At 42.1% G+C, this 14159-nt stretch overlaps 1 protein-coding gene across 3 annotated transcripts in view; it reads right to left on the reverse strand.

The window, feature by feature from the left end:
* The window catches only part of FAM169A (family with sequence similarity 169 member A), a 29158-nt gene extending 15249 nt beyond the window's left edge, over window positions 1–13909 (reverse strand). Inside the window, exons 1-2 of one of the 3 annotated variants that reach the window (XM_056325547.1) lie at window positions 13814–13909; window positions 1210–1347 (exon numbers count right to left, since the gene is read on the reverse strand). In XM_056325547.1, coding sequence (XP_056181522.1) covers window positions 1210–1344 — 135 coding nt within the window. In that variant the 5' untranslated portion in view covers window positions 1345–1347; window positions 13814–13909. Of the gene's footprint in view, window positions 1–1209; window positions 1348–1451; window positions 1901–13813 lie in introns of those variants that run through there. The other 2 variants (XM_056325545.1, XM_056325546.1) reach the window with 2 other exon arrangements.
* Between the last annotated feature and the right edge of the window lie 250 nt (window positions 13910–14159).

A 14159-nucleotide genomic window follows, 5' to 3' on the forward strand; every position in this document is an offset into this window, starting at 1 on the left:
TCTACTGTCAGCAGTTTGCATTTATGTGCAAAACTGAAATAAGTTGTGCAGAGAGCCAGCAGTATGTTCACTTCAACTGTTCCAGCTATGCAAGCTGTCAAAGCCAATGGAAGAATGATGCAGGCAGTTAAGCACAGAAACAAACCGGCACAGCAAAATTGCTGTTTGTTAACATAAGCTCTAGTGTGCTACAGTGGGAAGGCTGGATTCAAAACTTTTCTTCCCTTAAATTGCACACATTTTAGAAATTCCAGAGTGGTCTGCTTGGCTTCCCCTCGGGAACAACATGAGAAGGCTCAATCCACCTCTCAGAAGTCAAGTACCTTTGTGGAAATGCATTTTGATATTTAAATTCACATCTTTTCAATATTTAATTAATGCATAAAAATTAGACAGACATTAAATGCTGTGGTAAATAGACTTGCTTACCCAATTTAAGAAGATTACAATATGCTATGCCACATATGAGGATGTTAATATGAACAAGAATTTAGGCATAAGCACCTGCAGAAATGCAGAAGAGTGCTTAATACTATGCTGCCAAGGAATCTGCAGCACTGACCTTTTGCTCCCACAGAGAATCCTCTCAGCTCACTCTTCATTAAAGCTATACACCATTGCTTTCACTGGTACTAGTTATCTAATAATAGAAGTATTCATCTAGACAGAACCAACATTGACCAAATTATCATGCAAGGGATAAGTGTTTGTTTAAAACAAAGTGTTACAGCCAGCCTCTACTACAACTCCCAACCAACAGCAGTGAATGCTTCAGAGAAAAAGAAAATAATTACTTCTTAAATTAGTGAAACTTGCTGATCAAGAATTGAACCCAACCACGAAGAACACTGGACTGAGATACAAAAAGAGCCAATCGATTTCAGTAAGTCATGAACTCCTTAGTTGTAAGGACAGATTTTTGAGAGTGTGTGAGGTAATGCTTTTTAAGAAAGAGTTTGACTCAGTTGAAATTAAGTTTTTTTAAATTACTTTATGCACACAGACCCATTGCCTAAAAGCAGCAAATAAGTCACTGATGCCCAGATTTCAACCCAGTTATCAAATAAAAAAAAGAGCTTAAGACACAAACAGGAATTTGGAAAATACAAAAGCTTTGCTAAATCAATCATGTAATTCAATAGTTATGGACTGGATATTTTCTACACATATATCAAGAAAATTGGGACCAAGATATTTGCGAGTTCTTACTTTGCCATGGCGTGGCAGAGACAGGAATTTGGGAAAGTGTGGATTCTGTCTCCGAAGGTCAGACAAATACTCTTCTGCTGAGATCTCCAAGTCCTTATGAGTGCTGCTGTTCAACATATCCACAGGGAATGACATACTCTTGAGAAATAAGCAACATTATTATTGTAGGTAGTTTGAAACATAGGATGCATATTTATCACATATTTCTATCAAACATGTAATTAAGACTGTTCAACACCCACCCTCCGCTGCTCTCTTGAAACCTCTATATCCAAGTCAGAAAGGAGAAATGCTCCGGGCATTTAATTAGGATGGTGCCTATTAACACCCAGTCTGTAAAACAATACATTAACCCAATCTGTGTTGATATGCAGAAAAGGAAGGGTTCAGGCCATAGATCCCCCCTAGACCCAGAAGGGGCAGACTTCCACCATACAAGCTCCCCGTTAGCAACACACCTACAATACACCGCATGCTGCCTTGAGGCAGCAGGCTCAGTAACCTCCTCCCAGCTGATGGTTTTGAGGCCACAGATTTAAGCAGTAAGTGGCCAGTCAAAAAGTAAACAGCCCAAAAAAGGTAACAAGAAATAAGTTCATTTATTCCAGATACTTTGTATTTAAATCCATCTCTGAAGAAAACAAAGCATTGTTCAGAACTTCTCTCAACTGGCCAGTTAGCATGCCTACCAGCTGATTGTTTCCAAAAGCATGTTCTTTTGATACAAGAAAATAAAGTTCAAAAGAACATTTTATTTTGACTCACCCAGCAGCAATTTAAAAGCCTGCATTTTAAAAACTTTTTAGCAGCAATAATATACTACTATTAAGTTACCTGAATAAACAGAGGTGCTCCTTCTACAGAAGGCTTTTTCAGTCAAAACTGAAAAACAAACTTGGGACATGATTCCATTGGCATTTACAACTGCCACCTTTAACACTTTTGCTGATGAAATTGCTTTTCCATGAATGCTATTGTTTAGCTATACACACACACACTTCCCACAGCCATTTCCTTTCAAATTCAGCTCATTCCTTCCCCTTCTGTTGTGTGGATTTTCTCTTGCCTTCTCTTCCAGCCTCTCACATCCCTCCAGCTATTACTACTCATGGCCCCTTTCAGACAGATGCTTAGCTGCATCTCTCTCGACCTGTTCCTTCCCACCTTCCAGGTGCTGCCCTTACTAACAGGGCAGAAGCAGGGAAGAAACTCAACAGCAGCCTTCCCTGTTTGCAAGAGAAGGGACTTGAACAGCCAAAGGTGAGGCATGCACACCTCTGAATGCAGCAGCAATGCACAGAGCAGCTGCTGCCAGAGAACAAGTTCATGCACCACGGGTCTCCTCACTTTGAGCAGATGCCGTTTGCCCACCCATATTAAGCTCTGAAACACACCAGCAGTACGCAAACAGACTAGCCTGCTATAAGTATATTACAGAGGAACAGAGGTGAAGTGCAAGACTACATGTCGCTGCTTCTACAAAAGGAAGAGGATATCACCCAGTTAGCTGCAACAGGCCCAGTAAATTCTGCTTTAAGCAAATACAGACACATGAAAAACACAAAACTTAATTTTCTGTATGCTGGCAGAAATGGGAAACCCCCCTCCAGTATTAAAGAAATAAAGTGCTCAGATAACTGAGAATAACAAAAGCTCTGCTCAATTTGTCTGTTATTACATGACAGACAAGGAAGCCACAAGCTATCACTGAAAGCCTCTAGGTAGTAATTCCTGACATTTTTGTAGAATAAAATAACAGATGATCAAAACAAAATATGCAATGAGAAATTCAGTAGATTATCAGTTATAAACCCTACAACACTATGAAAATAAAAGCAACCACCAAATCTTTGCTTATAAGCAAACACAACAAAAACCTCTTTCCCTCTAATTCATAAATTCATTGAATTGCCCTAAGAAATCATTCAAAGGCCTCCTTTCTGTTCAGCTGTTTGGGTTACTTAACACTTTCATATAGCATACTTTGGTTTCATTCACTCCCAACTCACTTACATTAGTCACTTTTGACTTTTCATCTTGTATCATTTACAGAGAACAGGTTATGCAAAAAACCCAATACAGAGCAATGTTCAACACTGAACTGAAGCACATCTACTCAGCACCACTGCTGAACAACCATTTATCACTTGTACCAACCGTACGTGTTGCAGATTCAACATGTAAAGTGACAAGCTTTCAAACACTTGTGTTATGTAATTTGTCTCAGTGCTGATGACATCAGAAGTATTTCACAACAGGTAAATTCACCAGATCCTTGAAGAAATCACTATACACAGAAAGTTCAGTTATATTAAAAGCATTAAACAGGTGATGAAAGGCAAGTGTCCCATGCCACTCTACAGCAGAGCATAAGGAAATATTCAACAGTCCAAAATGCAAGCATCTTCATTTCAAAAGGCAAAATAACCTACCAAAGACAAACCAGATAGCTTCCAATACTAATACATTAATACATTTCCCTCACAAAACCACAATTGGTTTGTCCGTGTTTTCAACAAAGTAAAAATACAGATGGTTCCACATGCAGCCATTCTCAAGTAAAGCAGGAGAGAGGAAAAGGGAAGGAGAAAAATAGCTTTTCAGTTTTCCTTTGCAAAATTAGTACACTTTCTTTTCTCTAGGGGTGGCAGGAACAGTGTAAGTCTCAGCCACACAGTCCCTCATACTCCTTTTTGTTGCTTTAAGGCTCTGCATTGCATGACTGTAAAACACCCATGTTCTTATCATCGGGTACCACTCCAACTGGTTGGCAGTCAGGTTGACTAAGCACATGCAACGTAGCCTTAAACAACCAAAACCATCATGACCATTTGTACAAAAGGCATATTGGAAGTGTGTGTTTAGGAGGGGGGAATAAAGTCTGTTTCTTAAATGAGGCAAGTTAGGCTTTTCATGTTTCAAGTGAAAGAGCAAATCTTGCACTCTTCATAACCATACCATTTCCAATAATAGCATTAAAGAATGTATGTTATAAACTCACATGAGCAACTTCTGCTCTAATGTGGAATTGCATGACTTTCCCCTTTGTCAACATTATGCAAGCTACTATGCGAGAAACAGCACGTCCTTTTTTAGGAACAGCTGCAGCACCAGAGGGTAATGGAGATCAATTCAAGGAACATCAACAAAAAGCACATTTAACAGGATTAGTGAACATGTTCCTGTGCAAATGAGGCAGCTCCTTATTCACAAAATCTTTATTACTATAAGTATTAAGGTTAAAAAAGTATAGTAAGTGGGTAACATTGCTAATTTAATTATAAATTATAGCTGCAACTCCTATTACATCTTAGAAGTGCATGAGGGAGAAATGCACAATACATACAGCTTCCAGCTCACACATGCATTTCAGCAGGAATTGACAGATCTGTTCATCCTCTTGCAGACCTTCAATACTGAGTGCTATGAAATAGCAGCAAGATATGCTGTAGGAAACAACAGAGCTTTTGGCTTGTCAGAGGGCTTAAATACAGCTTAAAACTGGTTTTGGGTGCCTTTGTCTCAGGGCAGCTGAAGTCTCAGTGGTTAGGCTGCCAGCCAAGAATTTAGAAGAATCAGGATGAACTACCAGCTCCAGCACAGACATGTTACTTGATCCGCCTGAACTTCCCATCTACAAGATGTGAATAACCATTAACTCAATATGATTCTCTGTATAAGAAATGCTTTACCAAAATTATGAGATACTTGAACACAAGCTGGATCAAAACTTGACAAGTACTGGAAGTATACAATTACTGACACAGCAAAACTTAACTGCACAACTCCTTTTCCTTTAAAAAAATAATCACAAATAATTTACCAAGAACTTTTCAACAAAAAAATAACTGGGACAGATAATCTTGCCTGATATTAAAATACGTGCAAAATTTAACTTCATGCTACTTAGCACATGAACAATCTTCAGATTAAAAGCTTGTTTAACAATAAATAATTGTAACTTAATTACTATTTGGTTTTTTGTTTGGGGTTGGTTTTGTTTATTTGGGTTTTTTTGGGGGGGTTATGGGGGCCCCCATTAATATCTGAAGTTTAGAGAAAGGACACTGGGGTGCTCAAGCTATGACCTGCAGCATTCTTCTGCTAAAACAGGAAAATTAATCCAGTCTGTAGGACACACATCAGGTCCAGCCCCATGATGAAGTACTGGCCTACTCAGACAAAAAGTAAACTGCAGTAGTGTCTGACCTAAGCTTTAATCTATTTAAAGGAGTGCTGAAGTATTGATCACAGAAAACCTCAAGGACTGCCATGCATTTCTTATGCATCATTACACACTTGAACCAAGGTCTATCTTAAAAATATAATCCTACCATGATCTCCTAGGCTAGCTACAAGCTACAACTGGGGTAGCACAATGAGAAGAGAAATACTAAACTGATATCTCCATTTATAGACTAGCTGCTGATGTTTCAGACAAAACTAAGCCAGGACACTGCAGCAGTCCCAAGCCACACTCCAGAGCCAGATCTGATGATGCACCAAACCAGCAGTCACATCCTCAACCAGAACAGCAGGAACATAATTTCCATTTTGTTATGTTGCTTTCCCACCTTGCAATGTCCAATTGGTGGTTTGGTGAAAGCTGTGAAAAGACATAGAAGTTGGAAGGAAAATAGAAGTTTTTTAAAAAGCAGTGTTTTGAGCCTTTCAGCTTCAACTACACACACAAAAAAAATACCACATCTGTCACTTCTAAAATTGTTAAGTTCTACCAACTCTATTAACAGACAAATTACATAAACATTTCTTTGCTTAGACTACCAGCTGTCACAAACACAGAACATTCTTTGCTTTTATTTCTTCAAGATCAAATGCTTTAAATCAGGAGGGACTGTTTTTAAATGCTTTTTCTTGCTTCTATCCAAATACTTGGAAACATTTAAGTAAAAAGGTTGTTCATCCTTTTCTAATATAAAAATAATTTAAAAACTATGCTAAGATAATTAGTCCAAGTCCTCAGCTTCCTTCTCCTCAGGTGACTGGCCAGCCATCTGGAACACATCCAGCCATGCTGCTCTTGTCCCTGGTTGTCTTCCACAGCTAGGTCCTCCTCATGCTTCTCCAGGCACCTCTTCAACAAGATAACAAAATATGCCTCCTAATTTTTTGCAGCTGTATTTGCCACTTGCTATCAGAAGACTATCTCCTATGCCCACCTGGCACCCATGTTACTCAGCAACTTGCTCAGTTTTCAAGCCTTCATATCTTCTTCTAACATCCTTCCAGTCTGGAAGGGCCATCTCAAATACTCTAGTGATTTAAGAAGTAAGAAAACTCCTCTCTTGATGATACTTAGATAAAACCCGCTGAATGTGGCTAGACAGCTGGTGGACCATCAAGCCTAATGTAACTAACCTAACACCACAGTGAGACTGGTGTGGCAATAACCTATGGGTACATTTGCATCTATTTTTAAAACACTGTTGTGCTGTCCTCTCCCCTATCCTCACAACTGGGGTGGACTTAAAAGCACAGATTAAGTCAGCCAACTTCAGACACATTAGAACAGCCTAATGAGTTACTGCTCACCAGCCAAACAGCAACTCTTCATGACTGCTTTGAGAGTATTCCACAAGCAAATTCAAATGTGATGGTGATCATGGTTACTAATGCTGAGCAGCAGGTCCTTAAGCTTTGCAATCACACCCTCCATACCCAAAGAGTTACTAAAACAGCTGCCTGAGCTACAACTATGCCACATGAAGTCTGTGTATGTCATAGCTTTCAGCAGAGAAGCTATAGGGAATTCAATGGCTAAGGAGAATTCAAGCTCTTCTCGCCTTTGTCTTGTTTTTAATGTAATTTACAGCTGAAGACCTAGAACTAAGAAAGGAGCAATTGCCTTGGTCTTGTGGGAGATTCAACTGAAAATGCAGAAAGGGAGGTTGACATGGGATCTTCTCAGCAGGAGTTGATCACACAAGTGAAGCAGGGAAAGCAAACAAACAAAACTGCAACAATAGCTCCCTATCAGTCAACCCTAAAGCTTTCTTCCAGACCAGCAAGTACATTGAATTGAGAAGTTTCATAGTCTGACTATAGGGCCTTATGGCCCATTTACAATAGTGTGAGGATCAGAATCTGGAAATCAGCACTACAGCAAGTGTAACATTTGGAAGCAGTAAGAATTTAAACCTTACAGCAGATTGGGGGAAAAAGTGCAATTCTTAAAAGGAAATAGGCATCTATCTCCAACCATTATTACAGTGTTCTTCAGAAGATGACAGATGGTTAAAAATATGGTGCTTAATAAAAGAAAATTCTGAATTCTACCTGCTATTTGTGCTTAGTGTTCTACAGTAGCAAATTCCTTCAGCTGCACACAGCTAAAGGCTTGACAGTGTACAACAAAATTATGAACAGGCAATGCAGTTTGTGGACTTACCACAACACGGTGGAAGCAAAAAACCAGACAAACTAGGGACAGAGATAGCTAGAAGGAACTACCTTCCCATTCAAGGGAAAGATGGGTGAAAATCGGATGACAAGATACCACAGACTTCCAGCACATTCAAAGGAAGTAATTGTGCTTTCAGATACCATGCTTGGGCAACAGACATGAGGAAGTCATTACTGAGTGTCAGTCTGAGCCCAGTCATTTTGTAAAGAGATATTTCAAGCTACCATCCCAGATGAGAGACACCATTCTCACAAATACAGTGGTAGGTATAATCATTTCCATACGTCCATGCAAAGCAGCACCAAAGGCCACACAGACAGACAACCCCAATCAAGCTCACAGCTGGGCACAGCAGTGAATATGTTTTTCCTCCTCATCCTATCTTCAGAAGGATGGAAAAAAGACACATATGAAATAGAAAACTGGAAGTAAACTCCATCCTCTGATAAATAAGCGTTCAAGAAAAATTCACACCTAGTAACAATACAACTACTAAGCTAGGAAGGAGTCAGGCATCTTGTAGGCTGTTTCAGCTAGAATGGAAAAATAAGGAGCAAGGTCTAGTATTTCTTGTTTATGTAGAAGTCCTGATCCAAAACAAAGGAACAATAAAACAGAGGAGTGTATTTCACTGCTCAGAACTCTCAGGAATCTGTTCAAACAACCTGATATCCCACTTCTCTAAGCTTTCCAAAGGGATGACACAAATGAGCAACAGCTCAGGGCACACTATATTTCCCAAAATGAATCACTTCTACTCATACCTATGCCATCATGTCCATACCTATTGCCATCAGAACCAATATTTAACAAACTCCTTAGCAGACAGAGAATATTCCTGATGGCTCTGTATGCCTTTGCTTTCAGTAGTCTCATACTTGCAGATAGTTCATTTTTTTCCCCACAACTGTCTGAGTATAGCCACTGCTGTTTTATTTCAGCTTATCACAGCTGCATTATATATAAAACATTTGTTAGCATGCATTCACTAGGTAAACATGTTACTGCAGGACTGACGTTCTCAATTTTAGCAAGAATGTCTGTAAACAGTGGAAAGGAGCTTGTATATAACCTCCTCCCTGGTATCATCCTGTCCTTACCTCCACCAACTGTTCCTGACATCCTTCCAAGAACATACACACTTCTTGAACGTAACACTGTTTCCTCTGCTTCTCACTGTTACGTACATTTGTAAGAATCAAACTTCTAAGCTAAACTCCTAGTACCTAGGCTATCCAATTTTTGAAAAAAATGTCTTCACTACAATAACTGATCTTCACTAGAAATACAGACATGACTTGCTTGTTTGGGTGGAGGGTGGTTAGAACAAAGATAAGCAAGTTAATCATACCTCTGAACCTATCACCACACCATACTACATAAAGAACTGGAACAGTACTACCACTGCCAGTTCATGATATTAACCCTGAAACAGTGTTCTGCTTTAAGCCTCAGTGGCAGGAATCAGGTAGTTACCTCCTGCTTCTTCAGAAAACTCCCTTCTGCAGCTTCAGCGTAAAGGTTGACAACAAACTCTCAATGCTGCAGTAGCAAAAGAAATACTTCAACACTTTAAAACCCTGTTGTCTGCGCTGCACTGTAATAACATTTACATTGTTATTGTTAACATCCCAAATATTTTATTAACTCACAAATTAAATTTCTCCAATTATTGCTGGCTAATTCTACAACAGCTGTGAGAAGTGCTATTCAAGCCTTTCTATTTGCAGAAGAGCTAGATCAGGGGTCCTCAAACTACGGCCCGCAAGCTGGATACAGCCCCCTGGGGTCCTCAATCCAGCCCCCAGTATTTACAGAACCCCCCCCCGCCGGGGGTTGGGAGGGGAAGCCAAGCAGCTGCAGATGACTGCCTGCCACTGCATCCGCGTGCCGGCCCCCTGGTTAAACAGTTTGAGGACCCCTGAGCTAGATAAAAGATTGGTCTTCTACCAACATATTTGCCAACCTAAATAAACTTCACACTACACCCGTTGTATTAAAAGTATAAAGTCACTTAGGACTAATACAACATTCCACACCATTCAAAGTTCATCAATACTCGGTGCCTGGGAAAGGCTGGTGCAGCAGCAGACCCACCACTGCTATGCTCAAACTCCTGAACAGGGTGTATTCTTCCAGCACTGCCTCAGGGGCTACTGATTGACAGAGGCCACACCTTTACCAACTATTCCTCCTCTTCAGTGATCCACAGAATTAAGGAAAACTATTTGACCACCCTTACTTTACATGTTTTGATGAAGCCTAGAACAAAGAGTAGCAGTGAATTCAACTCATATGGCCCCTAAACAATTTCTAACCATAAGTAGAAGGGAGAGATGCTGGTACTGTGAATCCACAGGTCCCCGCACTACAGCAATGGTAAAATCGTAAGATGTTATTTTACTACAAAACCAAGTACAGGACCAAGAGAGGAACAACTTAGATTTGAAAGCAAATCAAAACCCTAAAAATGCTGTTTTGAATAGCTGTACACCACACAGTTCTGATCACAATTTAGACTAATGCAACTTCCTAGACTTCCAAATCAAGGAATCATTTAGTACATACAGATGCATCATTTTAAACACCAGCAGGTTTTCCAATTAAATTTTAAAACAGGCAAAGATATGTTAGCCCTGACAGTTTTCACTAATTTTAGTGACATTTTTAGGGAAGATCTGAAAGCTCATCATTCCCCTTGGGCAGGATACTTTTACGTATTTTAGGGAAATGTTTAAAAGCTTCTTTGAAGTCTCAGCCTCACTGGAGAACACCAACTAACTTTATAACAATTAAATATATGTTGTCACATCCCATTGTTAAAAAAAATCAGCAGGCAATACTGGAAAAAACATCAGAGAAAAGCTATCAAGACTGCATATGCCATTTCAGTCATTTAAAACAATGCAGTAGAGGAAACATATCAAGCCAGGCTTTTCCTCTCAGGATTGTTTAATTTATACTCTAACAGCTGGAAGCAAAAGTTTGAGAGTATTGAATTTTGCTTGCTTGATTTTTTAAAAAAATCCATTTCTATTGTATGAAAAAGGGTTTTGTTCTTAAACAGTTTACGAAATGATTACCCAAGAGACATTCACCGATGAAAGCAGTTACAAAGAAAAGTATGCATCTCTACCATAGCTGCCACAAACTCCATTTCACAGATCAAAGGATAGCTATGGCTTTCTGCAATGTATAGCTGATACAATTTGATGGCTAGGTTACAACCCCGTGAGTCTGGAGGAAGCCATTTACCTGTGAGGAAGTGAGAAACTAGTAACTTGACTAGAGAAGTATCTAAGGAATAGCAATGTTAAAATAAGCATAGTACACATTGCTCCAGCTCTAATATTACTACTTGTATTTGAAGTTTAGAAACATAATTGGTAATACCTTTCAATGATTACTACTACCACTTGATATTCATTGATTGGTACAAGATGTATAATAAGCTTGGTATCAATATCTTATAAGAACGTAAGCAAAGGCCTCTTCTAATCTGATTAATTTCTCTAATACCAGTAAATTCCATGTTCTTCTTTTAGTGATTTTGTAGCAAAGATTTCAATTTTTCACATTTAAAAATGAAAACAAAAGCATTAATAACCATCCACTTAACACTGAAGTGAACTTCCTCAGTCTTTCTCCAGTGAAGATTCTGCACAGTAATACATACACAATCACAACTATTTAAACCAACCTGCACAGCCAGGATGTTTGGGTAAGTAAGGAGAGTGCGGTGGGTTGAACTTTGGCTGGACACCAGGTGCCCACCAAACCTCTCTATTACTCCTCTCCTCAGCAGGACAGGACAGGGGAGAAAGATAAAAAAACCTGCAGGTCAATACAAAGGCAGTCTAATGAAAGCAATAGTGAGGTCGAACAGGGTGAAGCAAAGGAAAACAGAAGATGTTGTTCTCTACTTCCCATCATCAGGCACTGTTCAGCAACTTTCCAGGAAGCAGGGCTTCACCATGTGTAGCGGCTGCTCTGGAAGACAAACTTATATAACAAATGCCCCGCCTTTTCCTCCCCTCCCCCTTTCCCTTAGCTTCTATATCTGAGCAGACTTCATATGGTACGGAATACTCCTTTGGTCAGTTTGGGTCAGCTGCTCTTGCTTCTCTCCCAAGATCTTCCCCAGCGTCCTGGTGAGGGAGGGAAGGTTGAAGACAGCCTTGATGCTGTGTGAGCACCACTCAGTAGGCAACACCCTGGTGTGTTATCACCACCTTTCTAGCTACCAATACAAAGCACAGCACTACAAGGGCTCAGTGAGACCCAACACAAGTTACCTTTACAATACTAACAGACGTAAAAAACACACACACACAAGACCTGGTTTTAATAATTAAAAATGTAGAGATATTATCTGCCTTAGTATGTGTGCAGAAGAAATTAAGAGTACTTTTCAAGTAATTTCTCAGAGTAATGTTTCTTTGTAAAGGAGCTAGTTATGAAACACTCCAAAGAAACTTGGTACTGTGTGTCTTGATCACACATTGCTGGAGAGATTATACTGGAAGAGTACAGCAGAATCCCATTTTAATTACTCATCCTCGACAACAGTAACGAAAGGCACTTTCTTCCATATAGAGCAGATGCTAAGAAAGATCAGACTGGGGGAAGGGGAACGGGTGAGCAACTTTAACACCTGTCTGCTGTATCACAGTCCTCAGCAGCTTTTCATTCATTACTTCAGTGATCATTGCAATGAATTTTAATACCTGAATTTATAGTATAAAACCACGCTGCCCTAATGTTTTTTCCCCCCTCTATGAAATACATACTAAAATATTTTACTAGTGACCATTAAGACAAGAAGTGACAAGTTCTTCAGTAGCTAAATTAAGCTACTGAATCAAACAAGAAAGATGCAGGTGTGGTTAAGGACACAGAAGATTCACTCAGTTCCTAGGGGAAGAGTTTGAAGGCGAGACCATGCTCACTCTGATCTGCAGCAATTTTTTATAGATCCTCCAATAAGGCAGCACTTCTTTTCTTACACTGATCACCCTGCCACAATACTTTTCCCCTTAAAAGCTGCTGGGTTATATACGAGACTATGACCAACGGTGCAGCTCAATTCTTGCACTCCTGCTGCTCCAACTTCCCACCTCCCTCCTGCACACGCACAAAAGCTCAAGTATCAGCTGGGAAGTTCCTCCTCACCACAGGCTAGCTTTCCAAATTTCTCATCATTAACACTGAAAACTCCACAGCCCAGAACAGCCTGAAGATCACTCTTCAACGGTTTCCTCTAAACAGGACATTATTACGTAAATAAAAATCAGTGAATCAGTGGATCTGGTTTTTCATTAATGCTAATAAAACCTCCTGCTCCAGCTCACGGAATAACCCACTTTCTCAGGCTGGATTTAACACTCCGTAAGCAGGATAGCAACGCTACATCAACAGATATCTTAGGCAAGATGCTTCCCCTTGTTTTAAGGGAGGGAATCAACCCCATCTCAAAATTAAATTCCCGAACCCCACACATCACACATAGGGACACAGAAGAGCATGTGTGTGTGTCACTGTGCATGTCCACACGCATCTGCACATACACACACACACAGAGCCATCTTTTGTGGGAGGCACCTATGGTAGCACTGCAATTATTTTCATATATATGCAGAAAGGTAGATGCACGTATATTAGACGTTACACACGAGTGTGCCTATAATACGCAGAATTGCACAGCTACAACAGACGCACCCACAGAAGATGGCTGGCCCTAGCCGACACGGAGTGGCCTGGGCCGAAACTCGCACCAAACTTAGCACCGCGCTAGCCACGGCCCGCACGCCGTGGGGGCCAGGCGAGGCCGGAGGGGCCGGGCCGGGCCGCCCCCCGCCGCGGGAGAGCCTGCGCGACTCTCGCCCGGCGGGGCTGCCCCCAGCCCCCGGCGGCCCGCACGGCGGGATGGGCGGGCGCCTGCCCGGCGCTGCCATGGCCGCGGAGGGGCCGGGCGCTGCCACAGGGTGGGGGCGCGGGTGGCGGGGGCACTGCCGGGGCCTGCGGCGGGCGAGGGGCCGCGGCCGCTCCGGCCCATCCCCACTCGGGCTGCACGCCCCGCGCCCGCCGGCCTGCCTTCCCCCGGCCTCTGCCGGCAGCCGCCCGGCCCTCCCACCTGCGGGACGCCCCCGCAAGCTGCCCCTCGCACCCGCCGCGCCTCACCTCAGTCGGCCGGGAGCCCCCGCGGCGCGGCAATGAATGGAGACCGAGTGGGCGGCGCCACCGACTCACCTCCGCTTAGCACAGTGCCGCTGCCCGGCGCTTTATATCCTCCTCCCCGGCGGCCTCCCCGCCCCTTGCCGCTGACGCACTCCCGCTGCTACGCCCGCGGTCGCCGCTGCTTGCCCCGCGCAGCCCGCCCGCCATGGCGGCTGTCAGCGCCCCTCGCTGTCGTCCCCGGCATGCGGGTAGCGGCGTACCCGCGCCATTGCCTCCTGCCGTGGCGGCGGGTGCGGGGGAACCTGCGCCATCGCCCCCCACCGCGGCAGCCGGTGCGGTACCTGTGGGT

The sequence above is a fragment of the Falco biarmicus genome, chromosome Z (assembly GCF_023638135.1).
Source record: "Falco biarmicus isolate bFalBia1 chromosome Z, bFalBia1.pri, whole genome shotgun sequence".
In the NCBI taxonomy this organism is placed as follows: domain Eukaryota; kingdom Metazoa; phylum Chordata; class Aves; order Falconiformes; family Falconidae; genus Falco; species Falco biarmicus.